At 44.2% G+C, this 27,198-nt stretch overlaps 1 protein-coding gene across 3 annotated transcripts; it reads left to right on the top strand.

Moving 5' to 3' along the window:
• The first annotated feature begins 343 nt into the window (after window positions 1-343).
• Window positions 344-26,425, top strand: LAD1 (ladinin 1). 3 transcript variants are annotated; one of them, XM_053393663.1, is made up of 10 exons: window positions 344-980; window positions 15,175-15,318; window positions 16,248-16,830; window positions 17,691-17,840; window positions 18,316-18,359; window positions 19,750-19,822; window positions 22,196-22,330; window positions 23,156-23,245; window positions 23,802-23,895; window positions 25,069-26,425. In XM_053393663.1, exons 1-9 carry the CDS (start codon window positions 943-945, stop codon window positions 23,865-23,867), a joined length of 1,323 nt encoding a protein of 440 aa, XP_053249638.1. In that variant the 5' UTR covers window positions 344-942; the 3' UTR covers window positions 23,868-23,895; window positions 25,069-26,425. The 3 variants fall into 3 exon arrangements, with proteins under 3 accessions (XP_053249638.1, XP_053249639.1, XP_053249641.1); XM_053393664.1 differs by lacking the exon at window positions 344-980 and adding an exon at window positions 1,164-1,210; XM_053393666.1 differs by lacking the exons at window positions 344-980; window positions 15,175-15,318 and adding an exon at window positions 15,666-15,915.
• The last annotated feature ends 773 nt before the right edge of the window (window positions 26,426-27,198 follow it).

Below are 27,198 nucleotides of genomic sequence, written 5' to 3'. Positions count from 1 at the left end.
GCAAATCACAGGCAATCGCAATGATGGTTCAAAAACAAAATGATCACCACCCATTTGCCACCAGCATTAGGTCTCATAGACAGGGACTTCCTTTGGAAACAAGCCTTGGGAAAGTCCGCTTCTCTCTCTCTCTCTCTTTTTTTTAAAAAAATTGACATGGTGACCATGGGTGTAACCACTATTTTTTTTGGGGGGGGGGTCAGGCTTTTGTTAGGGGGGCAAAACTTCAGATTTGTATGGATTTGTATTGATTTAGGGAGGGGGAGCTCGCCCCGTCCCTCCCCCCGCTATGGCCATGAAAGTGACCAAGTTGCAAGTTGGCCCTCTAAGCATCTGGGTGCCTCTGATCCTCTGATTCAGTGGGACACGGATGACTTGATGGAGTGTTTTTCTCCACCCTCTCTCTCTCCCTTTTCCACCTCCTCTGCCTGCACAGCCGTGGAGAAACCGGAGGCAGAGTCGGAGAGGCAGGAAAAACTGGTTCTGAGCAGGGAGTTGCCCCCGAAAACCCAGGGCGCCTTGGCCCTAGCGTGGAGCTGAATTCAAACTCTTCCCCAGCCCGGGCAACCAAAGAATGGCTGCCTTTGTGCGCAGGCTGGGTCACGTCCCACCCTCGCAGGGTGCCTTTTGCAAGGTGCTGCTAATAGACAAATTACAGCTCCCAGCCTGTCAAGGTAGATAACAGCACCATGTGATGCAGGCGGCCCGGCAGTCGACGGGTGGCACCGCAGGGGAAAGGTGCGCAGCGCAGCGCAACGCGGAGGAGGCAGGAAGGGGACGGGCGAGCGCAGCGGGACTCTCCGCCTCGTGAGAACCGGGGTGCTCTTCTTCCCCGAGGATCTCGCTCCTGCCTTGATGCCCCGGGAAGTTTTGCAAGCGCCTTGGAAAGAATAAGAAGCGAGCAGCCACCGCCACTGGCCAAGCCCAGCGGAGGAGATCAGCATGGCTTTCGGTAGAAAGAACTGGTCTGCGCTTTCCAGGTGGGCGCTGCTTTCTCCCTGAGCCGGAATCCCCCCGGGTTGGGAAGGAAGGAAGGAAGGAGGGGTCTTGGACAGCCAGAGAGGAGGAGGAGGAGGAGGGGCTGGGGGCAGGCAGAGTTTCTTTGGGATCCTGCCAGAGAGAGGGCAGCGGGGAAATCCTCTGGACTGTAAGGGAAGAGAGCAAAACTTGCGCATGGATGTCCTTCGAGGCGGATGGTCCCTTGGCGCAGGTTAGAATTAGTTGATTAGTAGCCCTTTTAATATACAAACGGAGCTTCACATTTTCTCTTCGCCGGAGGCCAGTGTGGGGTGGAAACTTATGCTTCTTGAGGCGGACTCGCATCTCTGCCCGAGCGCACAGGGCTGGGTGATTTCGCTACAGGCGATTGCTGGATTGGTCACGGATTGTGGGAACTGACTCCACGGCGAAGTTGGGTTAGGGTGGAAGCGGGGTTGCACATTCGGAGTTGGTTAATCGCTTAGAATCCAACATTAGGTGAAGGGATTTTAAACATGTTGGTTGACTAAAAAGATGTTCCCTGCAAGATTATGATGATGATGATGATGACTATTATTATTATTATTATTATTATTATTATTATTATCCAGATAGCGAGTAGCATTTTAACCAAATATTCTCTCCTGTGCGTGAGAAAGTGAGGTTACCCTTTCCAGGTTGATGCCTGCTGAGAAAGACAGAATAGCTCAGCTGGTTAGAGCATGGTGCTGATAATGCCAAGGTTGCAGGTTCGATCCTGATAAGGGATACCTGCATATTGGGTTGGACTAGATATCCTCAGGGTCCCTTCCAACTCTACAGTTCTATGATTCTATGAAAGTGTGCCTTTCTCCCTTTAGAACTTTTCACCACCCTTCCATCACATGCTATAGTATAGAGATTTAAATGGTTGATTGCCTAAAACTCATGCAATGAATGGACTAATGTTACATTGTTTGGGTGAGTGTGCCAGTTTGAAATGAGGAGAGTATGAAAGCTGTATCTGTGGTGTTATATCTCTGAACTTGATGTTGCAGCTATCAGTAGCGAGCATGCATATGTCACCCCAGTCCTCAGTGGTTGCTTGAATGTGTGAACTGACTCCACTAAAAAACCACAATTGTATTGATTTGATGTGCTATAGTGGTTCTGTCTAATAGCTGGAATAGTTCATTCACACATTCACCCCATGACTTCATATTAGAGTGGTCAAGTGATAATCATAGTTGTGTGAACCGGAACCAGATTTTATGTAGAGCTGCACAGCCATTCCAAGCCATGACACATTATTCAGGGTCACAATTCAACTTTCATCACAAGTTGGCCAAAGGAAGCAGGATGCAACCCAACCGGTATGTCCAAGCATTACTTGCAATGCAGAGGATGAACCTCTTAGATTTATTGATGCTGTTCTTTGGGGTGGCAAAATAATATGGGCCAGCTCCACTCTTTCTCCCATTTTACAGCTGAGACTATGGGATAGCAACCTGCCCAGGGCCACTTAAGGCAGGACCACAAGGGAATTTCTTCCTGTCTCTTGTCTTCAGCGTTTAACTGCCAAGCTGGAAGTTTGAGTGAAGACCCTCCCCTCCCCTGCTCTACTCCAATAAAATATAATGTGGCATCATGGGCAGTCCTTTGGCAAACATCACATTGTGGATCATTCAGGCAACACATCACATTTGAGCTGAGCTTTTGCCTTTTCTCTGTGGTGATGATCAAACGAGCAGATCTAGTTCCCAAGGAAAGTACCTGGCAGCACACGCCTAGTGAGCCAATAATCAAAGTAAGATTTGATTCCTGGGCTAAGTCCAGCAATTGGCTTCGTTGGCTTTTGCACTGGGGCAGAGGAACTCCCAAGAACCACCCTCAGAGAAAAGTACAACCAAACCAAACAAACAAAGCTGTTTTTGAAAGCTGCAGGCCCATTGATTGCAAGTTTTTAAGTCATTTGGCAACCTGATCTAACTGGCCAATTGATCATAATAGTTCAGTGGCAGCTGGAGATTATTTGGGGAAGGTTAATGATTTCCCCCAACTGAATACTACAAGGGGGAGAAATTTGCTTCAGTTTGTAATTAAAAATGAGCTTACCTAATTTTCACTTTCCAAAACAATGTGTGAACTGAACATAGTGATCTTTCAAAATTCACACATCTCTGAATTTTGCAATGTAGTTTTCTGGCCAAGTAATGTGTACAAAAATTAGTAGGGTAAAGTATGTATAAAAGTGCAAATATTCTTGAAAGTGTAAAAAAAAATCTTTATTTTAGGTAAAGTTGCTTTGCAAAAGTGAGTTTATTAGGCAAAACTGCATACAAAAATGTGTATATCAGGAGAAATTCATGCTAAGATGCTGTTGAGTTTTCATGAGGACTTCACAAACTGATGTGGAAATTGGAGAACTGTGTGTAAAGTTGGGAAAATGAGAAATGAAGAGAAACTGAAATTGACAGATTCATCCATTCCCAACTACAAGACTTCCTGCACTCTTTGGAAAATCATTTTGCTTTCACACACACATTTGGCTCCATCTCTGAACTGGCTTTTAGTCTTGGAAGGGCTTTGCCCCAAAAGGTGGCACAGAAATATTACAAATACATATAGACAGGCAAACTGATATGGGCTAGAGTTGGGCCATGATTAGACCATGGTCCCGTTTTGAACCTCCAGCCTTTCTTTTGGGGACTGCCACAAGAGCCCTCTGAATCGGACCAAAGGTCCAACTTGTCCAAGACTAGCTAATGTTTGTAATGTCCAAAGGTTGCTGGACACCAGCTCCCATCAGTCCCAGTCAACCAGCATGGTCAGGAATGAAGGGAGCTGTAGTCCAATGGTCACCAGAGCATGAGACTATTAATCTCATGATCACAAGTTTGAGACCCATGTTGGGCAGGAGATTCCTACATTGCAGGGGGGTTGGACTAGATGACGCTCCTGGTCCCTTCCAACTCTGCAATTATATGATATGATATACGATAACATCTGGAAAGCACCATGTTGGCTATCTCTGATCTGGTCTAACATCCTTTTCCCCAGAACATCAAGCCAGATGCCTCTAAGATGCCTCCAAACCGAGCATTAAGGCAATAGCCCTCCCCTGTTGTTGCTACCAACTTGCTGGTGCTTCAGGTTCATATATACTGCAAGACAAGAAAATTTCAGAGTCTTCCACCTGCTCTATAATATTTTTTTGGCACTTGACAATGATTGCTCATCCCAGATACAAATTGTCCACGACAATGTCAGCGGAATTGAACGCCCTTGTCTAAACGGAACACCTATGGTTAAGATCTAATTAAAAATCCATGTTTTTAAATTGGTAGTTAAGGAAGTCATTGTTATTCTCCCAATAATTAGAGTGATTAATGTTTCCCAGCCCTATTGAGAATGCATTCATTGGTGTGTCATGAAAATGGATGATGCTGTCATAGCCGCATGGATCACGGATCTCCCCAACCAGTTTGCATGGTGTATTTCCCCCTCTTCTTGTGTTATAATCCTCATTCCAGAAGTGCTGCAGGTAGGGAAGGAAACTTAAGGAAGGATGTGAAAACAACCACGTGATATATTTGGTGTGGGATCTTATGTACGATACCAGATTATTAATACAGTAGAACCTGTTTTGCTCTGAAATCTTAGGAATATGGCATTTGCACCTCACAGAGATGTGTCTATATATACTGGTGGTGGAGAGAAAGCCTAGAGATATGAAATCCTGGAGGACATTGTACCTGCTACAGAGTTATCCTCATCTTGGAGGTCTGAGTGTATTGTAGCAACTACTTGATAATCACGTGACTCCGGCAAATCCCTGAGGCTGGCACTGATGTGCAACCCTTAGCTCTGGTTTCTAGCATGGAGCCAGGGTGCTTCTGAATGGTAGGGAGAAATTTTTAGGATACAGTAGCCTTGGTGAGAAAGAGGTAGCCTGCAGTTGTTCACACATTTGGCTTTTTATAAAAAGGGTGGGAAGAGGTCAAGTGTAAATTGATGTGTGTTGGCACAAACTGTACATAAGATTCCCAAATAGCCAAATTTACATGGTCTCCATAGACCAGGCATAGGCAATCTCGGCCCTCCAGATGTTTTGGGACTACAGCTCCCATCATCCCTGACCACTGGTCCTGTTAACTAGGGATGATGGGAGTTGTAGTCCCAAAACATCTGGAGGGCCAAGTTTGCCTATGCCTGCCATAGACCCACCAGAAAGTAATGAGCTGGCCATTCCTCAGTGACTACAAAGGAGAAGGGATTCCCATTTGGTGGATGTTTCACTTAAGACAGAAATGTTGGAGCAAATGCATAACTTGTGAACAGGATATTTCCTCTGAATCTGAAGCTTTGATACTTGTTCCTGTGTTTGTGACTTTTCCTCTCACAGGCATGTGGTTTATGAGCATCAAAGAATACAGCTGCATCCCAAAAGTTCATTTCCTCTAACTGAGAAATTGGTTTTGTATGGATTATATAATTGAAATTGTGTGGCTCTTACGTGTGCAAAATTCAACCATTTGAAAATCTCTAGTTTAGTTCAGTCTTGTCCTGCCTGGAGCCTGGACATGTTGCTGGATTCCAAGTCCCATCAGCCCTAGCCAGCATGACTAATCATCAGGGCTGATGAGAGTTGTAGTCGGTTAGAGTTACCGTAATTTTCGCTCTATAGGACGCACCGGACCATAGGACGCACCGGGCCATAGGACACACCTTGTTTTAGAGGGAGAGAACAAGAAAAAAAATTCTCCCCCTCTCTGCTCAGCGCCCCTTCAGCGAAGCAGCAGGAGAAATGGAGCCCCTTCCATTTCTCCTCCCGCTTGGCTGAAGGGGCCCTGCGCAACTCTCCCTCTCTGCTGAAGCCAGGAGAGTCTTGCTCTCCTGGCTTCAGCGAAAGGAACCTGAAGCCTGTGGAGCGCAGCGGGAATGTAATAAGAACTGGCAGAATACACCTGAAGTTTCTAGTTCTGTTCAATGGCAAGGATTTGGGCACTTTGTCATTGAAGTGGATGGACTTGCAGTGTTTAATTTTGACTGAATTCTGCCCAGTGATATTAAAATATATTCAAAATTCCCCCCTTTAAGTCTTTGTGCACACTAAGTTTACAGGTGATAATCACAGGTCTTTTGCATACCTATGCATGATGAAGTGAGTTGGAGGGAGGTCCAGTGATGATTTCTCCCTAATTCTAGTCTGATGGAAGTGAGAGCATTTGTCATGTCCTTGCTATTCATCCATCACATCTCTGATTATGGCACAATACGACAACCTAAATTAAGAGTCGGGATTCATGTGACAATCTTAAGGATGTTATCTGCTCATCTGTCTGCCCCAAAATTCTAGCTTCCCCAGAGTTCCACACCTTCTTGTTTCTTGTTGCTGGTGAGATGCCAAGGAGTGATGTAACGTCAAGCCTGGCGGAATTTCAATTAAGTGATGACCTAGACTACCCCCATCTTTTGGGAGTTTCACATGTAATCACAACGTTTGTATTATCTACACATAGGGCAGGGCAACCTGATGGGTGGGATGAGTTAGAACCCCGTGTATATTGCCCAAGTGAGTAGACTAGATGCTAACAACGACATGAGCCAAGGATGGGATACAAATAACACAGAAAGAGAGGCAGTGTGTTGGACTAAGACCTGGGAGGCCCGGGTCCTAGTCCCCATTCAGTCATGAAGCTCACAGGTGACCTTGGGCCAGTCACTGCCTCTCAGCCTAACTACCTCTCAGGGTTGTTGTTAAGATATCTGGGGAGAGGGGAGAACCATGTATGCCCCCTTGAGCTCCTTGGAGGAAAGGTGGAATATAAATGTATTAAATAAATCATAGGATTATAGAGTTGTAATGAGGGCCATTCTAGTCCAACTCCCTGCAATGCAGGAATAAAAATAAATTTTCCTGTGCAGTGATCAAAGTTATTTGTGTTGTTTAAGTGTTAGTTTTGTTTTGAATAATGCAAACATAACAAGGGCAAAGGGGGGAGGTACGAGGAGAACAGGTTATAGCTCACAAAGAAAAAATGGAGAAGGGGAATTTAAGTGCTGTCAAGATGATGAGTGTTTAAGGAGGGCAGCTACATGTGTATGCAACTCTTTTGGCGTGTGCTGTTCAGATGTCAAATAAGTGTCTATGAAATGATCCTAGCTGAACTCCTATAAAATGAAATCCGGGGATTCCAGAAGACTGTGTGACCTCAAACTTGAACCAACAAAAGAAAAATGACAAAACTGGCAATGATGGAACCTGAGCGCAAAGGTAGCTTCAGTGGGACATGCACAGTAATCTCAACAAGAACAACTTGAAAGACAGGGAGTTTGAGGGAAGACAGGAGAAATCTCAAATCCTGCTGCTGTGTATATAAAGGACACCTTGGACACTAGGTGGTCTGTATGTAACTGGGCGGGGGGAGTCGGGAGCAGTGTTTTCTCAGCTTCCTTCCTCTTATATTTGTGATAAAGGAAAGGAAGAGCCGTGCATTGTCTGGCTTCAAAACAGGAAGGAGAAAAGATACTTTGGAAGACTAAGTCTTGTTCCTGGAGTGGTTAATATGTGCCTGATTTCCTGTTGCATCTTGCTTTCTTTTGGTATCTTGTTTTGACAATGGTTGCAAACACATTTTTGACAGGAAAGCCCTTCCTTAGCTCTTTAGTTCTTGGTAATGCATTCCAATTGCTCAAACTCACACAGCCAATTATGAGTTTCCTGTCCAGCATTGGTTACATCTTCTGATTTATTAACAAACACATCTGTGAACCAGTCAAAATGCTTAATATAAATCTAGGGGTTTCCCATGTCCTTTAACACATATTTTCCTGCTCAATATAATGCAGATTTTTAATTTATGTTTTTGAAAGGTAAAACATTTTTAGACATTCCTTGAATTCTGGCATGTAGGAAATCGGTATAGTGGTTGCCCCATTCCAAAATGTGCCTGTTCATCTGAAGGTCTGAGAAGAACCTCTGTACATGCGTCAGATGTGTATGTGCCTATAGCAGAGATCTGACCAGGCTGAGATTGTACACATGTATGATTTATATGTGTTATGTACTAAGCTTGCATCCTAGAACAATAGGCAGGTAGGATCCTATAATGCAACAACTGATTGGTTTACAGGAGAAGACCAATCAGGCTCCCGGAGGAAGTTAATCAGCCTATTAGGCTGGTAGGATCGTAGAATGCAACAACTCATTGGCCTGCAGGAAAAGACCAATCAGGCTCCAGCAGGGAAGCTGAATCAGCCAATCAGATGGGACTCATTGTACAAATAATGTATATAAAGGCCTGAGCTTTGGGGGAAAATTCAATCACTGTTTTACAAGCTGCAATAAAGAGTATGAAATCACTGCAGGACTCCAAGTATATTTCAATATGTGAGTGGGTTTTATTCAGATATTGGCAGGAGCTGGTGCTGAAAGTCAGTGATGTGGTTGGTTAGGTGATTGGAGAGCCACATTGGCTACCCACAAATTTGTTGGATTCCTAGCAACCCAAGTCAGTATGAGCAATGGCCAGGAATTATGGGAGTTGTAGTCCAGCAGCAACTGGAAGACATCATATTGGTTATCCCTATTCTAGGTTCTGGAATGAAAGTTTTACAGGGTCCCTTCCCTTTAGATGGTAATGTCTATTATGTCACCTATTTCAAAATGTGGTGAGCCCCTCCCTTCCCCATTCACACCAGTACCACTGTCATTCCTGCTGAGTGGGGCCAAGGATTTCTTCCCCAAAGTCCTACCTGACTGAGAGTTAGTGTCATGAAGTAGGGAACTGAATTTGATTTAAGATTCTACTCTTGCCAGACTGTCACTCTACCTTGGCCAAGTCACTTGTCTCAAGCTGTAGTTCCCCCTGGGACAAAAATGGGAATTCTAGGAGGAAGGATTCAGCTAATGAGCCCTACAAGTGGAAGTACTAGCACCATGGGGCTTTCTCCCATTTCATTCAAAGCCCCTTTAGTGCTATGTTGCATTCCTTCCAATGGCTGTCAGGTGGAATTCAATGTAGCATCAGGTAGGATGTGCATGACCAGAATGAGGTCACCCATATAACAGGACTCCCCCCTGCATTTCTTCTCCATCCCTAAACATGTTCTGGGTTTCCTCTAACCCTGCAGAGCAGATTTAGGGTGCCCAGAGGGACCCAAGGTGAGAAGTTTCAATTGCATGAGTCAAGGCTCATTCAACAACTTAGCTGAAACTGGTCTATTGTCTCTAGATTATTGCCTGAGCTAGCACAATAAAGATAGCAAAGGGAATTCGCTATTTTGAAGTGTTGTATGATAAGTGGCAATATTTCAATCTTTTATTTTTTTAATATTATATTAATTGTGTATCACTTTTCAGGATACAAAGTCATTTTCTTCACTTTTAAAAATACGAAGTTAAATAAGAGCTTTCATTGATATAACTATCCATTTATATATCTGACCAATAACTTTCTTAGGTAGTTAAGGCTAGGAAATTGTGGCATTAGATTTAGATGCACTATCACTGAATACACACTGCAAAGAGAACCAGGTTATTCAGGTCTAGTTATCTAGGTTATCCAGACCAACCACATCTTTTTTTTAATAGTTTAGTCAATCACTGTGATATAGTATATCTTGATTTCAGCAAAGCATTTGGCAAGGACTACCATGGTATCCTTGTTGATGTGATAGTGAAATGTGGACTGGGCAATACTTCTGTTAGAGGTTCCTATTATTAAGCTCATCTGCTTCAAGAGTTCCAAAATCTGCTGGCTGGGACTAGCGGTGTAGCTAGCTGCTCGGGTGCCTGGTGTGGCAGGTGCGTCCACAGGCTGGGACTGTTGCTCTAGAGAGAAGCCTAGAAGCAATGGGTGAAAATTGCAAGGATACAGATTTTGGCAAAATGTTAGGAAAAACTTTGGAAGAGGTGAGATTGGCAAAATGCCCTCATTGTGGCAGCTCTTCCCAAGTGGAGCTCCCTCCCTTGCATTTGCTTTTAATCTGTTTCTCCCCCACTTCTGCCCCAAATGTTCCATCACTATCCACTGCATCTTCACAGCAGCACTTCTGCAGAACTGTAGGCTGGGAATTAAGGATGAGAGGTGAAGATTTGCCTGAGGCCACAAGTGAGACCAAGGCTTAATAAGTCTTTGATCTTTGGACCACACAGGATTATGATATATTAACTCATAATGATGTAACTGTTTGTTTACGATATTACAGATTCCCCATATGCAGTTTAATTTGGCAAATTTGCCTTGGCAGCAATATGGGCTAGACATTCTCATAGTTTCATTCCAATACTTCTTTTCCTTGGTAAACAAATACCTGTACGATTTGTAATAATATTGGGAGAGCTGTGAATCGTTCTCTTAGTGAGCAATTGACTTGAATATTAAGGCAGCAAGATCAGAATCTGCTAGGAACCTGTCCTGCACAAACCTCATTGAAATGAATTATTATTGGCGGATTGGGACTGAAGTTGCAAAGACTTGTGCGTTGCTGAGGTCATGATCAGATATACAGATATAAACCTCTGGAGAGTGAATATGCTGCAAAAAGACTTGTGGAGTGGTTTTGCAATGTTTTTAAAATCATTAGCAAGGATTTCCTAATCACCAGGCAGTTGTGCAAAGAGAAATAGGAAAACCTCTACTGGATTTGATAAAAAGTGAGGTTTTATGGAACATTTTCACTTTCCCAAAGTGCGCCTGTGGTGAACGTGAAACAACATTGCTCTTTGGCAGTTGAGTTTGGACATGTGAGGGCAAAAGTATGCAAAAGGACAGGAGTACATGGATCAGCTCTGCTCCCAACCTCACTGGGCATCTCTCCCTCCACCCCAATCACTGACCTTAATGTGTTTAGCACCAAGTTTTGAACAGTTTTCTTGCTGTCGTTACCTGATGAACCTGACAAGTCTCCTAATGAGCCCAGATAAGCTAAATTTCCTGATGGCGAGGAAGCTTGCAAGCTCTTTCAGGGAAACATGCTTGCAAACCACCTTCTCTCTCTCTCTCTTCTGAAGGTGAAACATTTATTCATTAAAAAAAATTAAAAACCCCTTGGCTGCCATGTTGTAGGGAGGGTGAGAGGTGGATGCCCAGTCCACAGTGACTGAAAGCCAGTGCAGGTATCATAGTGTGCACAGTTTTTGTTATTTCAGCCATTATACCTCATGGAGAAGTCTGCTGCTGCCCTCTGTGATGTGCAGCCCTAGATGACTGTTGGTGGTGGCCCAGAAGCAGCCTGCCTGGACCGAGTTTGCAGTCCTCCAAGCCAGTCAGGCCTTGTCTGAGCTGTGCCATGTTGCCTTGCCAGGGAGAGTAGCTGGGCGGAAAAGCATACTTGTAGAAGAGGACACAAAAATATGCATGAAGTTTGCAAGTGTGGATGGGAACGTAGAAACAATGGCTTACAAACTATGAAACTGATCTCATCCTAGTGGAGAAGACACCTCATCCGTCTTGCCATGGCAAAAGAAAAAAGCTAATAATAATAATAATAATAATAATAATAATAATAATAATAATATTTATTGCAAACTACCTTCTGACCTTATGAAGTTTGAGAGTAGAGGGGGCATGTCAATAAAGCTGAGGGTGTGGCGGATGCGTGCACCCCATCTCTCTACACACCTTTGCCTTCACATCTCCCGGCTAAACACCTGAAGTTGGCTTCATTTTCATTGCAAAAGAACAACATTTTCCCATGTTGTCATTCTTGTGGATGGGGCTCAGAAGCCTTTGATGGAAGATGCTGATGAACCGCATTGTTATAGTGGAATGTGTCTTGCCTATGGCAGAACTGCAACAGAGCAGACTGCTGACGAAAACCCTCTTCTGGCTGGGTTCGCCCATGGTCCCAACAGGAATGCTTCAGTGCAGGATGATCGATCCTGCTCCACATGAGCAGAAGCTGTTGCTGGACTGTCCGTGTATGGAATGGATGTAGTAATAATAATAATAATAATAATAATAATAATAATAATAATAATTTATTATTTATACCCCGCCCATCTGGCTGAGTTTCCCCAGCCACTCTGGGCAGCTCCCAATCAGTGTTAAAAACAGTACAGCGTTACATATTAAAAACTTCCTTGAACAGGGCTGCCTTAAGATGTCTTCTGAATGTCAAGTAATTATTTATCTCTTTGACATCTGATGGGAGGGCATTCCACAGGGCGGGCGCCACTACCGAGAAGGCCCTCTGTCTGGTTCCCTGTAGCCTCACTTCTCGCAATGAGGGAACCGCAAGAAGGCCCTCGGCGCTGGACCTCAGTGTCCACGCTGAACGATGGGGGTGGAGACACTCCTTCAGGTATACAGGACCGAGGCTGTTTAGGGCTTTAAAGGTCAGCACCAACACTTTGAATCGTGCTCGGAAACGTACTGGGAGCCAATGCAGATCTCTCAGAACCGGTGTTATGTGGTCCCGGTGGCCACTCCCAGTCACCAGTCTAGCTGCCGCATTCTGGATTAATTGCAGTTTCCGGGTCACCTTCAAAGGTAGCCCCACGTAGAGCGAGTTGCAGTAGTCCAAGCGGGAGATAACTAGAGCACTAGAGTACTAATGTGCTGTCTGTTTCAGCGTGTATTCCTCATTCAGAATCAATGCAGGTGTTGTTAGCATAAAACATTTACTATGTACAGCTATCTGGCAAAGCTTTCATACATGGGCCTATGGCAGGATTTCTGACTGAGTGCTGGACTGTGCTTAAGGCAGGTGCATACACAGAAAGTATGGTCTATGACTCCCCTAAGGCCACCCCAGCATGACCAGGGATGATGCTAGAAGCAGTCCAGCAACACTTAGCTTAAAGGAACAGTACAGTCGTACCTTGGTTGTCGAACGGCTTGGTTGCTGAAAGTTTTGGCTCCTGAACGTCAAAAACCCGGGAGTGAGTGTTCCAGTTTTTGAACGTTTTTTGGAAGCCAAACGTCTGATGTGGCTTCCATGGCTTCTGATTGAGTGCGGGAAGCTCCTGCAGCCAGTTGGAAGCTGCGCCTTGGTTTTTGAACGCTTCCGGGAATCGAAGGGACTCCCAGAATGGATTAAGTTCGACAACTAAGGTACAACTGCACACAGTTAATTCACTTCCTCCTCCTCCTCCTCTTATTCTTCCTAAAAAAAGAGAGAGAGAGAAAAACTCAGATTGTAGAAGAGGGTGGGGCTCTCTTGTTATGATCTAAGAACAACAGAAGGGAAGGGTCTATGAGTCATGAATGGAACAGAAGTTGATGTGTACTCCAAGCAGATTGCTGCCATTTCTGGTTTCATTACTGGCTGCAGGCAGGTAGCTTGCTGCTCCAATAGGATTTTAAAAATTCAATGCAAAGGTTTAAACACACTTCTTTTTCTTTCCTCTTTGTCCCCCCCCCCCCGCTTATTCCCCACTTCCCCATTTGCATGGCCCTCTCACAAGAGTGGAAAACAACACAGCGTAACTTTTTATTGAAAGTAAAAAAATGCAGTGGAATCCATGGCACAATAATGATTAACCAGCATCCTGTGATAGCAGGAGTGGCAGCTTTCTTGAATGCCAGGGGGCTGGGCACACCAGTGCCACAGTCGATAGCTGGAGCCGTTTCAGGCGCAGGAGTTTCAGCAATGCCCACGTAGCTACCGAAACAAGTTGAAATCTTGGGTGCTTTCGCACAGAGATCTGTGCTCATGAAAGCCTGTACACAACCTGTTCTGATGCATCTGCCTCTCCACAGCTGTCTGGAGAACAGAGCTGTGCCCAGGAGATGTGGAACTCTGGAGATATAATGTAGACATGAGAAATCTGGTGCCACATCATATCACAGTTTCCCCGGGACTGGTTTCCCACCCCCACCCAGTTGTGTGCTAAGGCACAAAGAAGGAGAGCAAGAAATGTTCACTGATGCATCCCCCTCCCCATCCCCCAATCTGTGCCCACATCCCAGCAGGATGGAAGGAGACCAGCAGCAACACAGCAGCTCTGTAGGAACACCCCATTTTTGCAGAGAGTCTTGGTGAAAAGGGGGCATTCTGTTGACAAGGCTGGCTTAGGATCTGCTGCCCCTGTGGTGCATGCTGCCCAAGGCAGGCTGCCTCAGGTTGCCTAACTGCTAGGGCAGCAAGCTATTTTAGGGAATGCAGGGCAGACCACTCCTCAGAATTTGCTGTCTGAGGCAGCTGCCTCACTCTGCCTCATAGTAGGTCTGGGTCCTGTCTCCATGTAACCACACCATCTCAGAATACATATAAATTATGTGGTACAGCAAAGACCAACACATTTCATGTGTGTTTGTGTGTGTCATGTGAAATTTTTAAAACCAATCTTGAGTAAAAAAAGAGAGGTTTATATGTAATTATTGTCCTCAGCCACATTTATTTAATATATATTTAAAACTGCCTTTCAGGGTAAAAGGCCACATCAGAAATTGAGCACAAATAATTAAAACAGCAGCATTAAAAAGGTTCAGAAAATAAAAATAAAAATAAAAATTCAGCAACCGGTGCATTTATTTAATTATTATTATTTATTAAAGTTGTATCCCACCCAATCTAAACGTAGACTGGAGAATCCAGGCATTTAGGCCTGATCAGGGAGGGAGTCAAATACACTTCTAGTCATCCCAAAAAAGGCCCTGTATCTCATGCATAGCAAACTGATGGAACATTTTGGCAGATCCTTAATTCAGGCCTCTGTTGCCAATCTTGGCAGGTCCATAGAGGTGTATAGTGGCTTTTCCAATAACCTGGTTCTGTACCATTTAAGACTTCCAATGCAACAACCAGCAGTTTAAATTGGGCCCAAAGATGCGCTGTGCAAACAGATCAGGATGAATGTGCAATGAAAAGCTTGTCTGAAAGAGGCCTAGAAGGCTGTTCTGCAAAGGCAGAATAAAAGCAAAACTCTCAGAAGCCAGAAGAAATAACAAAGTCACTGTCAGAGTGCCATTGGTCAAGTGCTGCACTACAAAACTTAGTCTTAAGAGAAGGCCTAGGATGAGCTAGGTGGTCCTCTCCAAGGAGGACATTGCAGAACTGTGAAAGCTCTTCCCTGTATGCACAGCTACAGTAGCTCTGGTGGGAAGGTAAGGGACACAGAGAAGGGCCTCCAATGTTGATCTAAGTGCTGGGGTGTTTGGAGACGATGGACATTATGCATTTAGCTCATTCCATCAGTGCAAGGATTTCTGAGTCAGCAACAGTTGAATAATGCTTGCTTCTCTCCCCCCATCCTTTCCCTTCCAGCCTGGCCCAACAATGGAGTACTGAGGATGAGGAAGAGCAGGAGAGGGAGCGCAGGCGGAGGCACAGGCAGCTGAGCTCCACCACCGAAGTGAAGGAGGAGACCTCCAACACAGTGCAGAATGTGACCAGCCGAACACCAAATAGGTATATGTTTGCTGGGAAGGGAAAAACAGAGCTCTCAAGGCTCTGGAGGTTGTTGCTTGGTACTGCAAGGGAAAATGTACAAGGTGTGAACAGAAAGTTTGGTGAATGGTCACAGAAATCAGACAGTGAGGAATATTCAAACTTCAAAGTAGGTCCCCTCTGATACAATGCACCGTTGACAATGTTCGTAGAACTGTTGGAAACTTCTGGAGAAGTCCTCTTTTCGTACTGCTCTCAGTTCCCCCGTCGCAGCAGCTTGGATGCATGAAATGTCGAGAAATCTGTGCCCTTTCAGTGCGGATTTCAGTTTTGGAAAAAGAAAGAAATCCAGTGGGGCCAGATCGGCAGATTATGGAGGGTGGGACAACTCAGTAACCTCAGTAATGATTTCACATGGAATATGCAATTCTTTTGTCATCTTTCGGACGGACAAACGCCAATCCCGCATCAATAACTCAAGAACTCTGTTGACATTTGCGGCTGTTCTGCTCTTCAACAGTCTGCCAGACTGAGGGTTGTCTTCAATGGTTTGCTGCCCTTCACGGAAATGCTTAAACCACTGTCTTTCGAGATACAGCTTCATCTCCATACACAACTGTGAGCATTTTGTAGCTTTCCAATGCCGATTGTGTGTTCGAATATTTCTCGCTGTCTGATTTCTGTGACCATTCACCGAACTTTCAGGTCACACCTTGTATATGACTCTGCACATTATGCAGAGGTTGAAACAACTTCTGACTGTGGGGCCTGAACCAAATTCCACTGATTTCCAAGTCTGGTGAAATCTTTTGGTTTGCTTTAGTTTGGGTTTGGGGAAGGCGAGGAAGAACAGGATCAGGGAAGTCTTGCGGGTGCCATTGGGCACCCATGTCAGCTCCTGTGCTCTAAAGGGAACTTTTGAGAGCTTCCTTTCTCTTTTTTCATTGTAGGTTCCGGGGCTCCTTGGAAGTAAAGCCCTCCAGGCAGGATAACTCAAAGCCGGCAAAGGAGAGGACACTGGAAGAGGTAATAAATAAGCCAGATGACAGAGTAAGGAGGAGAGTGGAGATGTTCAATAATGTGAAACAGGAGAAAAAGGAGACAGTGCCTGTCAGGAAATGGAAAGAGGAAGCTGCTGAAAAGAAAGCTAAGTCTTCTTCAGAACCACCCCAGGAGAAGAAGGAACCCACGGTGGAAAAATGTGAAAGCCTGGCTCAGCAAAAGGAGCCTGACAAAGAAAACCATCGAAACTTGAGTGAGGAAAAGAAGGTGAGAAGCTTAGAGAAACAAGAAAACTTAGATCAGGACCCCAAGAAGGACCCCAAAGTAGACGAGGATTCAGTCTTCAGTGAGGAACAGAAGGCACTGAAGGAGCACAAGTCTCAGCGACCGGCCGCAGTCCAGAATGAGGTGGCCACACAGCAGCCTCTGCGAGCTTCTTGGGAGCGTAGGAGCATCAGCCGGCTTGAGGTGAAGATTAACCCCAGGGTCAGGAGCTTCACAGAAGCGGCTCCAGCTGCCTCTGGGCCACAGGTACTCAGTCTTGGAATTTTAGAGGGAAGAAATGGAAGCCAAAGGGCTGGAAGGGAAAGGCAGTAAATGTGCATTGGGTATCAGTGCAAGTCAGAGGTAGAGTCAACTGGAGTCTCCACAGTTGTCAGCTTCATTCAGCACTGGGATTGAGAAGCCAGTTGGTGAGAGCACAGTGCTGGTAACACCAGGCTTCAGGTTCGATTACTATATGGGATAGCTGCATATTCTTGCATTGCAGGGGGTTGGACTAGATGATCCTCAGGGTCCCTTCCAACTCTATGATTCTATGAAAAATAAGGAGTAAATTAACTGAAAGGAAGGAACTCTGATGGACTGGAAGAATGGGACATCATCAGCCGTTGTGGGCTAGGTAAATTGAGGATGGGACTTCAGGTTGTTCATCTGTGCTATAAATAAAGTCTATCTCACATTATTTTATTTGTTCATATATACACATAAATGTGTAGACCAACATTCAGGCCAAAAAAATGCCTCCCAAAACACTGATTAACTTTAAATTGTCCATGTAAAATAAAACATTAAAGCTATTTTAAAATTTAACATCAACTTCCCCCAAACCTGTCTTAAAAGCCAGCATAAACCCAGAAGCCCAGCAAACACCATCAAATACAGTAACATCTACTTCACCAGCTCCCAAATGCCACAGTCAACTGATAAGTCTTCAAGGCTTGTTATGAAAATGGAAGGATGGAATTTGCTGGATCTCACTCCTAACTGAATTCTATAATTGAGGGGCCACATCAGAGAAGACCCTGTTCTGTGTCCCTGCCATTATTGTATCAGCCCAGACTTTTCTCTCAATCCACCCGATGGTTTCTTGGTTCATATTTGTTTTCCAGGCAGCAGAAAGAAGTAGGCTCAAAATAGAAGAAGTTGCAAGCTCTCCCTCTGGTCAGGATGGATCTCAGGCTCCCTTACTAACCTCTCAACCTCTGATTACCTACAGTAGTTCATTCAAACGAGTCAGCCCAAGGACAATCTCATTCCGGGTAAGTATTCATGATCAAGGCAGGAATATACTCCTCCTTTGAAAAGGACAAGAGACCATTTTGTGCATTATTCTATATACCAGGCATGTCCAAAGTCCATTTCAGGGGCCTAATCAGGCTCGCCAGTTGATTTAATCTGGCCCCCATGGCATTATATGTCCTGGGGTAAAATCTTAAAAAAAGCTCAACAACTTTGGTCGGCCCTCACGCATGTTTACTTCATCAAATCTGGCCCTCCTTGAAAAAAGTTTGGGCACCCCTGCTACAGAAGGGACAGCAGGGAATATGTGGCCAGCCCACTCCCTATGCTCCTTGGCTAAATCAATTGCTCAAAGCCAGCCTGCTTGGCTGATCATGCCCAGCCTTAACCGTCCACACTGGAAGGGTATCTTCTTGGCAGGTTTAGTCTAGCAGTTCAGTTTCTCCCCTTGTGGCAAGGATCACTATTTCTCACCACCAATTCTTGTGTCTCTAGGTTGTCCCCAGGAAAGAGAAACAAGATGATACATTAAGCAGAAGGTAAGTGGGTATCAGGCTCAGCTAATTCTTTAGATTTGTCAAGATGCTCAGGGCACTTAGGGCTTGCGAGCTTTTGTTAGATTTCTTTCTTGTGGACCATTGAAATATTTATTGAATTTGTTTGAGTTCTTGCATAGAAAACTATAGACCGGGGGGCTGGAGAGTAGAATGCTTTTCTAGCTGTAAAAGGCTGAATACACACGATTCACCTGGAGCAAATTTAAAGCACATGACTTCCTTAAAAGAATCTTGGGAGCTGTAGTTTGTTAAGGGTGCTGGGAATTGTAGCTCTGTGGTGGGTAAGCCCATGAGTCTTTGGGGAGGTCATGTGCTTTGAATATCTGGGGTGGTATTCAACTAAGCTGTACACAAGAGTAGACCCATTAAAAGCAATGGACTCGACTTAGTCACGTTCACTCATTTTGATAGGTCTACTCTGAATATAACTTAGTTAAAGACCATTCACAGTGTGTACACAGCTCAAATCCTTGAGTACAAAGTCATTGCGCTTCCTGTATCCATAAGTGTTTCTTGCTATAAAAAGAGACAAAAGTAAAAAAGAAAAGAAAAGAATTAAAATAAATATTGCAGCATTTTTATTTTTTAAAGAGAGATGAGTGAGCCATCAAATTCCATTGGTAGCAGAAAGCTTGTCATGTTTTTGTATGTAGGAGGAGATACAAATAGCTCACCCTTCTGTGGCTTCTTGATTTGTGGACCTACCAAGCAAATTCTTTGCTGCACATTCTTTCAGTTGCATAAATCCACTGCTATGTGCAGGAAGATCTATTTTTAAAAGCTGCATTTCTCACTGTAAAAACAGTTGCATCCCAGACATGGTCTTGATGTGAACGAAATATTTGATTCTGATCAGCAGTGGTTAGAATTCACAGTATGAAAATGTTTAAGGTACATTGCTATTTCTAATTCCAACTGGATATTTAAAAACAGGAGCTGGAAAGGGCAAAAATAGTTGTTTCTGCTTTCTAGAATAAGGGAGCTTTTGAAAAGATTTTGTTTTTAGTATGAGCAGTAGGTAATGTGTTAGCTATGGAGGCTGTGTTTTGGAATTTAAGAAGGGAGGGGGGAGATGCCGTGGTATTAATTTAGGGAGTGTTAATTTATTGCCCTCATATATTTTTTTTAAAATACCCAATTTATTTTTTTCTTCCCAACTTACGTTTCAAATAAAAAAATGTTCAAGACTTAGTTTTCAGATGTTTTAAATTTGCATTAAATTTACTCTTAGCTTTACAATGGACTCCAGAGCATTGATCCCAACTTATTAGGCTCCAGTGACCTTTCACTTAGGGAATGAAATATCACTGTTCCTTACAGGATCTTGGAAGGTTTTTGTTCATACCCTGTGTTATTTGCTCTTTTCCACTAGTGCCAGCATGAGGCTCCCAGCAAGCACTGCTAAGCTGGAGGAAAAGCTGGAGAAATATACTTCTGCTGTGCAGGTAAATATTGGAGCAAACAGTGATCATGACCTATGGCAAGGGAGGCTAAACATTTTCAGGCCATGGGCCTCATTGGCTCAAGGCCAACATGGCAATGTGGCTGTGACCAAAGTTATAAAAGAGCCTCTTACCAGCTCTTCTTTATTAATTTCCCATTAATTTATTCATGATTGATTTTATTTGACTCAATAAATATGCCCTGCCCCGCTTTCACTCTCACATTCCTTATTAATTTCCACCATCATCGCTTACTGTTTTCTTGTTCCTTATGATTTCTTTATTCACAAATTCTTTATTTAATCTTTTTTTTAAAAAATATTTTTATTAACAATTTCAACATAACAAATTATCAAAACATATCATATTCATTATTTTCCCCCCTCCCCACCTTCGAACCTTTCCTCCCCCCCGAGACTTCCCTCAGCTCCTCTCTCTGATTTCTCAGCGCATATTATTCTCTGCATGTTATATTATACATATCCTTACATTATCTATCTACCCTGTTATCAACGAATAAATCTGTGTATGTTTATTCGAAACCTGCCAAGGAGTCCAGTTCATTTTGTTGTCTTTTTAGATAATTTGTAAAAAGCTCCCATTCTTCCTTAAACTCACAGTTGTCCTTGTCCCGCAATTTGTATGTCAATTTAGCCAGCTCTCAAATTCTTTATTTAATCTGCCTCAATAAATACACCCCGCTTGCACATCTTGGAAGTACATTCAATGATGAGCACAATATGCTGCACTCACAGAAGTTCCATGAAACAGGAAAAATCTGTGAAGGGACCAAGGACAGGTTGAGTGAAGGGGGAGAGACAGGGACTCCTTGGCTGCAAAGGAAGGAGGCAGAATGGGAAATGGGGGGGGGGGAAGAGACTGGCTCAAGGTCATCCAGTGTGCTCTATGGCTGCGTAGAGGTTTGGATTCTGGTCTCTCAGGCCCTAGTACAACACTCTAACTACGACACAACACTGGCTCTTCAGTGCCTTGTCATCCCTGACCATTTGCCATGCTGGTTGGGGGCGTGCTAGTGAGTGATTGGTGCTGTTCAAATGTGGAAATATTCATCTTTATTAATATTTCTACCGCATGCTCAGTACTGCAGAGGTGTAAAATCATTTGCATTATTGCTGGTGAGTGCTTCGTGCGGTACAAGCATGAAAAATGTCCTAGTCAGCTTGCATGGCGGGTAGGAAGGTGACAAAATGTCTTGGGACAGCCCTGACCATCACTAATGAGTGTTCTGGAGTGCTCAACAGCACCACCTGCTGCTCAGGAATAGATATATAATAGAATCACAGAATTGTAGAGTTGGAAGGGACCCTGAGAGCAGGGGTCAGCAAACTTTTTCAGCAGGGGGCCAGTCCACTGTCCCTCAGACCTTGTGGGGGGGCCAGACTATATTTTGAAGGGGAAAAAACCCCAAATTCCTATGCCCCACAAATAACCCAGAGATGCCTTTTAAATAAAAGCACACATTCTACTCATGTAAAAATACTAGGCGGGCCCCACAAATAACCCAGAGATGCATTTTAAATAAAATGACACATTCTACTCATATAAAAACACGCTGATCCCAGACCGTCCATGGGCCAGATTTAGAAGGCGATTGGGCCGGATCCAGCCCCAGGCCTTAGCACTCAGGCATGGATAGGCAAACTATCTAGTCCAGCGGTTCTCAACCTGTGGGTCCCCAGATGTTGTTGGACTACAACTCCCATCATCCCTGAGCTCTGGACTTGCTAGCTAGGGGTGATGGGAGTTGTAGTTCAACAACATCTGGGGACCCACAGGTTGAGAAAGGCTGATCTAGTCCAACCCTCTGCAATGTGGGAATCTCAGCTAAAGCATCCATGGCAGATGGCCATCCAACCTCTGTTTAAAAACTCTCCAATGAAGGAGAATCCAGATGCTGAGAAAAATACAGTACAATAGCCAAGTTGTTGGGGGACATGGATGGCCACCAGAAATCCATATGGCCCATGGGCTGTGGCTTAGGCACCCTGGCCTATGACTTCTTTGTACTATGTGCCCATCCTCTGGATGGGCCATGGGCATGAGTAATTACTAAGCTCTTGAATGATGTGAAAGTGACTCTGGTATGGACATTCAAGAAGCTTTGGCTTGATTTACATCTGAATCAAAAGGCCAAGGGATAATCACACAGGTATCCAAAATGTATCTCTGAGGAAGAGAGGATCATGAATAAAGTTAATAAAAACCAACCCAAACTTTTTTTGGCGGGGGGCGGGGAGCAAAAGAATAGCCAGTGAAAGAGAGGAAGATGCTTCTCTGCCAGGCATTGATTAAGCAGAAGAAGAGGTTTTTTCTTGAAATTTGAACTTCTCATTTTGCCTGTCTTCTTGACCCTAGAGAGCAGGGTCAATTAAATTACCTCCATCTACTCGGAGAAACTTCCATCCGCCTTCAGAGGGTGTGGCCAGCAAGCGCAGCATCTTTGAAGCAACTGTCCCCATCCGGGCTGAGACGACCACCCCTGTGCGGAAGGTAAGGTCTAAGTGCAGTCAGGATCATAAAGCTAAAAGGGATACTCAGAAAAAGTTGGTGGGGAGTGTTTAACAGGAGGAAGATGGCACCACCAAGCCCACAGCCACATCTGCACCATACCTTCAAGGCACTATTATATCACTTTGAGTCATGGCTTTTCCTAAAGAATCCAGTGGGAACTGTAGTCTGTTTAGGGAGCTGAGGTTTGTTAGGAGACCCTTGAAAAACTGCAGTTCCCAGGATCCTTTGGAGAATGCCATGACTCCTAAAGTCAACTAAGACTGTTTTAAATGCATGATGTGAATGTAGCCATGATGAAAGTTGCCAGTCAGTATAGACAATACTGAGATCCGACCTGTAGAAGGACCTGTGATTTGATTAAGTATAAGGCAGCTGCCTATTTTCCTATGATCCTAATTAATTAGGGCCCCATCTTCATTCATTCATTCATTCATTCATTCATTCATTCATGTTCTCACATTTCTCCTGCCTTTTTTTCTGCTGTGGAATCCAAGGCAGGATAGACATGGTTCTTAGACAGTCTCCCATCTGGGTACAACATGACCCAGACCTGCTTAGCATTTGCAAGGTGTAGCCTCATGTGCTTTCAGACCACACCCTGGGATATGCCATGCAAGTCTCTGTACCATTCACCTCTGTAGCAGGGCCACATATTCTTTTTGCTCTGCTTGCCCATGCTGGAAACGCTTGTCTGCTCCTTCTGTCATACCACAGCGAGGATGCTCCAACATAGGAAAGGCAGTGATAAGTGACTTGTTTTTCCCCACTCTGCAGTTCTGTACTCTCTATTCTTTCGTTATTTAGGAGAGTTTGAAGATCCCTGGAGGCGTCACATCTCGCATCAATCTCTGGATCAGTCGAACTCAGGAGCCCAGCAAGGATGAAGGAACCAAGGTATGATCTGTCTCATGAAAACACTTGGGTTTAACAATCGAGAAGAGGCAAATTGCTTGCGTACAGTCCTGCTCAGCTACAGCCACCAACCTATAAGCAAGGGAGGGGGACCCTCTTGGTGCTTATTTGGTTCAGGAACTTGAGTTGCCTTCTTTAGTTTCACTTTTGGGATTGTCAAGGGCTGCTTCCTTAGGATTGGTCAATTCACTAGTTTCTTGTGCCATTCCAGTCCAAACCCTGCTTTCGTCTGCATTTTGTTATCTGCTACAGGAGATGAAAAGTTGTTCAAAGGGCTGCCATAATCACATCACTCTAGAAACAGCACAATGACCATGAATCTACTCCTGGAAACAGGTGTATTTGTGATAATGTTAGAAGTGCATCTAAACAGGAAAAGGCATGCGTGGTGGGTCAATTTTTTTCTGTAACCATGTGCATCTGCTTGGAGCTACTCTCCCTTTCCAAACTCTGTATCTAGCTTAGCCCACCAAATCTTAGATAGCCACATGTCTCTGTGGGGAGTCCTTTGAAGAGCCTGTGACTTGTCTTCCTGCAGGACATTCAGAAAATTGAGAACAGTGTGGAGTGGAGTCAGTTGGAGAAACGGCCTAATAATTCCTGAAGGAAAACCAGTGCAAGGGCAAACTGAGGTCAGTCCTGAGGACACGAAATGACTTGATCTGATCCTAATGGGTGTCAAAACCACTTTGATTGCAAAGTGAATTCAGTTGAACTGGGTAGACTTCATCATGTGGGCAAATGATAATGCAAGTAGCAAGCTCAATAGATCCACTAACACAATCATTTCTTCTTGCACAATGGAATTTTCCTCCCCCCCCCTGCATACCCTTGAACCCTCTCCACATCTATGCCAGATCCTAGATGTGCAGCTAATTGTCCTTGCACTTGCAGATGGAATGCTGTTTGGTGGAATGTTTGGTGGAATGCTGCCCTTAGGGCTATATTCAACTAACTTTTACTCAGAGTGAACCCATTTAAATGAATGGCCATGACTAACTTAGATTCATTCACTTCAGTGGGTCTGTTCTGAGTAAAAGCTAATTGAATACAACCCACTGCTTCCAGGTGCACCAGCACAAAATCCTCCTCATCTTCAGTGTGCTACTGCCATCTTGCTGATAATGGAAATAGCAAGAGTAAGATTTAGTCTGGATGCTTTATGAAGTGATTGTATATGGATCCACTACAAAGCCCACTTTGCCCATTTGGAAGGTTAAGACTGGGGCCATAATGTTAAAGGTCCCGAACAGGCATGGAATAGGATGAGCTGAAAGGTCATCAGGCCAATGGATCAGAACATGGGTTTCTCAAAGTTATAACTAATGCAAATTTGTAGCCCCCAAAGAGAGACCAGAAATGTGTTCTCATGATCTTTGGTGATAGGTGGCCCAAATGAGTTAAAATTTGCACAATATGTAGTGGTTAGAATGTCAGATTAGGACCTGGGAAACCCAGATTCAAATCCCACCTCAGCCATGAAGCTCACTGGACGACCTTTGACTTACCACTGTCTTACAACCTAACCAACCTAACAGTATTCTTGTGAAGATAGAATACTGGGGGAACCATGTGGTCTACCTAGCTCCTTGGAGCTGAGATATACATTTAATTAATAATAATTTGGAGGGTGTATTTAATGAAATTGTATTCCCCCCCCGGATATTTATTGAAGAAGTCTACATGCTAATATTGTAGGATATATGCAAACTGGTGCCCAAGGCTTGGATTCAAAGTCCAGTTCACCCTTCTTTCTCCCGTGCAGCAAGCTCTGCACTAGCCTAATGCTTCCTTTTATCTTGCAGGTGTCACTGAACAAGCTGCTCTGGGGACAACATTTTCTCCATTTAAATCAAGGACCTGGACCACTTGAAATTACCCTGCATTCCTTGGTTTCAGACTGTTCCACAAGGCCATTTGCCTTCCAAAGAGTATCTATCAGTCAAGCTGCCTATGGTGCCTTTTCATGGATGGGGTTTCTTGGTGACTTAAAAAATGCTTCTAATTGGTGGATGGGAAAGATGGCGATTATGACATGGAAACTATATTACCCACGATCCACTTCTGTTCCTTTCCACTCCTGTATCTTCTAGCCCCCAAATAGCAAAGCCTTAAGTTCTACTAGCAACCTTGAAGATATGAAATACATGTGGCCCATTCTCTGGATTTTCCTTCAATTTTGTATCTGCCATAACAATAGGGTTCACCATGTAACTCATGTACCCTGCAGTGACTGCATACAGTTAGTATATCTACTTGCCACCAATTACGCCACCACACGGCTGGATCTTAAGAACATAAGAGGAGCTCTGCTGCATTAGACTGAAAGCCTGTCTGGCCCATCATTCTCTTCTCACACTGGCCAACCAGAAGTCTCTCGGAAGCCCATGAGCAGGAAATGTGCCCAATAGCTGCCTCCTACTTGTATTCCCTAGCAACTGGCATTCAGAGACATTCTGCCTCTGACACTGGAGGTAACATATAGCCATCATGACTGGTAGCCAGTGGTGATGACGTCACTGGGATGAAAGAGGCTGATTCAAAGGGGGAGAATTTGTGAGAAAACTGCAACTGGTCAGGGCTGTTCTCAATGGAGATTTCTGGTATCTGAGATAGGGTGATGGGCTACCTGTGTGTGGTGGCAGAAGGGTGCAGGATACCTCAAAATGTGTGTGTGTGTGGGGGGGCTTCTTGCTACAGCAGCCCTGCCAACCCTGTGCAAAGAATTGCTAAGAAGTCATCCTGACAAAATATCAAAGGGTGTATGTGTTATAATGCAGTATGGATATGTTCTTAAAACCGATGGAACAAATCTGTTGTATCTCAAGGCTCAATGTTTCCATTTGGACTTAGGGTGAAATCTTGTGCATTGCTACTTAGAAGCAAGCTCCACTGATTTTGGTGGGATTTACTCCTAGGTAGGTGTGCTTAGGACTGGAGCCTAAGTCATGGCAAACTTTAGCTGGATCGGGGGCCATAGGTTCTTGTGTGAACCCTGCCCATAACAGCTTATGCCATTGACTTAAAAATCAAATCAGTTTGAGCAGAAAGTTTTTTATTTTTAATTTTTAGTATATTTGACTTATGAACACCTAACTCTAGATTCACTGGTGATTTTGGCTCTTGCTATATTTCATAATAAATTTCACTTTGGTTCCAGTACTTCCTGTCTTTGGCTCTTCTTAAATTGATTCTTGGCTCTGAAAAACTGCGCTGGGCTGAAGATCCATTTTGCCTGTTTCCAACAATGGCTGTCCAGATGTCTCTAAGACAGCCACAAACTGGACCCAAAGGCAATAGCACTTCCCCACTTCTGTACCACCAGAATCTAGTGCATTCAGATCTATACTGTTTCTAAAAACAAAGCTTCTATTTAGCTACCATAGCTAAATCCATACTTCTGTTTCTGCCACAATTTTTAACCACAGATCTATGACTTGTGGGCACAGGTCTGTGCTTTTTTGGGAGGGGTCCCTGTTTCACCACATTCCCCAGGAAAACCCACTGTTGACCACTGAATTGGAACAAACATCAACCCACAGAAAACCGATTGACACTTGTTCTGATTCAGGTGCAAACAGGATGTTTTCCTGAGGAAAGCAGTGGGGCAAAGAAAAAACCTGCCCAAACTTGTGGCTAGAAATTGTGGCATAGATGGAAGTGTGTATGAGCCCCAATAGCCTTGACAGACTACCCACGTCAATCTATTTTCTAAGCCTGTTTTTAAACCACTCTAAGCCTACTCTGGGCCTACATCCCATCCTGTGGTTCTCAGTGCAGAGAAAATTGTTGTATCAGTCCAAGATCTTGGAAAACTCACATACTGCTAATAGAACAAAGTTTGGGGATGAAAATGTGCATACTTTCTTCTGTGTGCAGCTATTGAGTACCTTTGTATATAGTTGGTATGATTGCTTAGGTATTGTTCTTCCAAC

This window comes from Podarcis raffonei, chromosome 6 (genome assembly GCF_027172205.1).
Source record: "Podarcis raffonei isolate rPodRaf1 chromosome 6, rPodRaf1.pri, whole genome shotgun sequence".
Classification (NCBI taxonomy): Eukaryota; Metazoa; Chordata; class Lepidosauria; order Squamata; family Lacertidae; genus Podarcis; species Podarcis raffonei.
The sequence above is the reverse complement of the archived record's forward strand: the minus strand, read 5'-3'. Positions and strand labels throughout refer to the sequence as shown.

Bases quoted from the DNA above. Each gene is read 5' to 3' on its own strand.
- LAD1 (XM_053393663.1), top strand. From the start codon at position 943: ATGGCTTTCGGTAGAAAGAACTGGTCTGCGCTTTCCAG. The intron at 981-15,174 runs GTGGGCGCTGCT...TTTCCCTTCCAG, and splicing joins AACTGGTCTGCGCTTTCCAG to CCTGGCCCAACAATGGAGTA. The intron at 23,246-23,801 runs GTATGATCTGTC...GTCTTCCTGCAG, and splicing joins GCAAGGATGAAGGAACCAAG to GACATTCAGAAAATTGAGAA.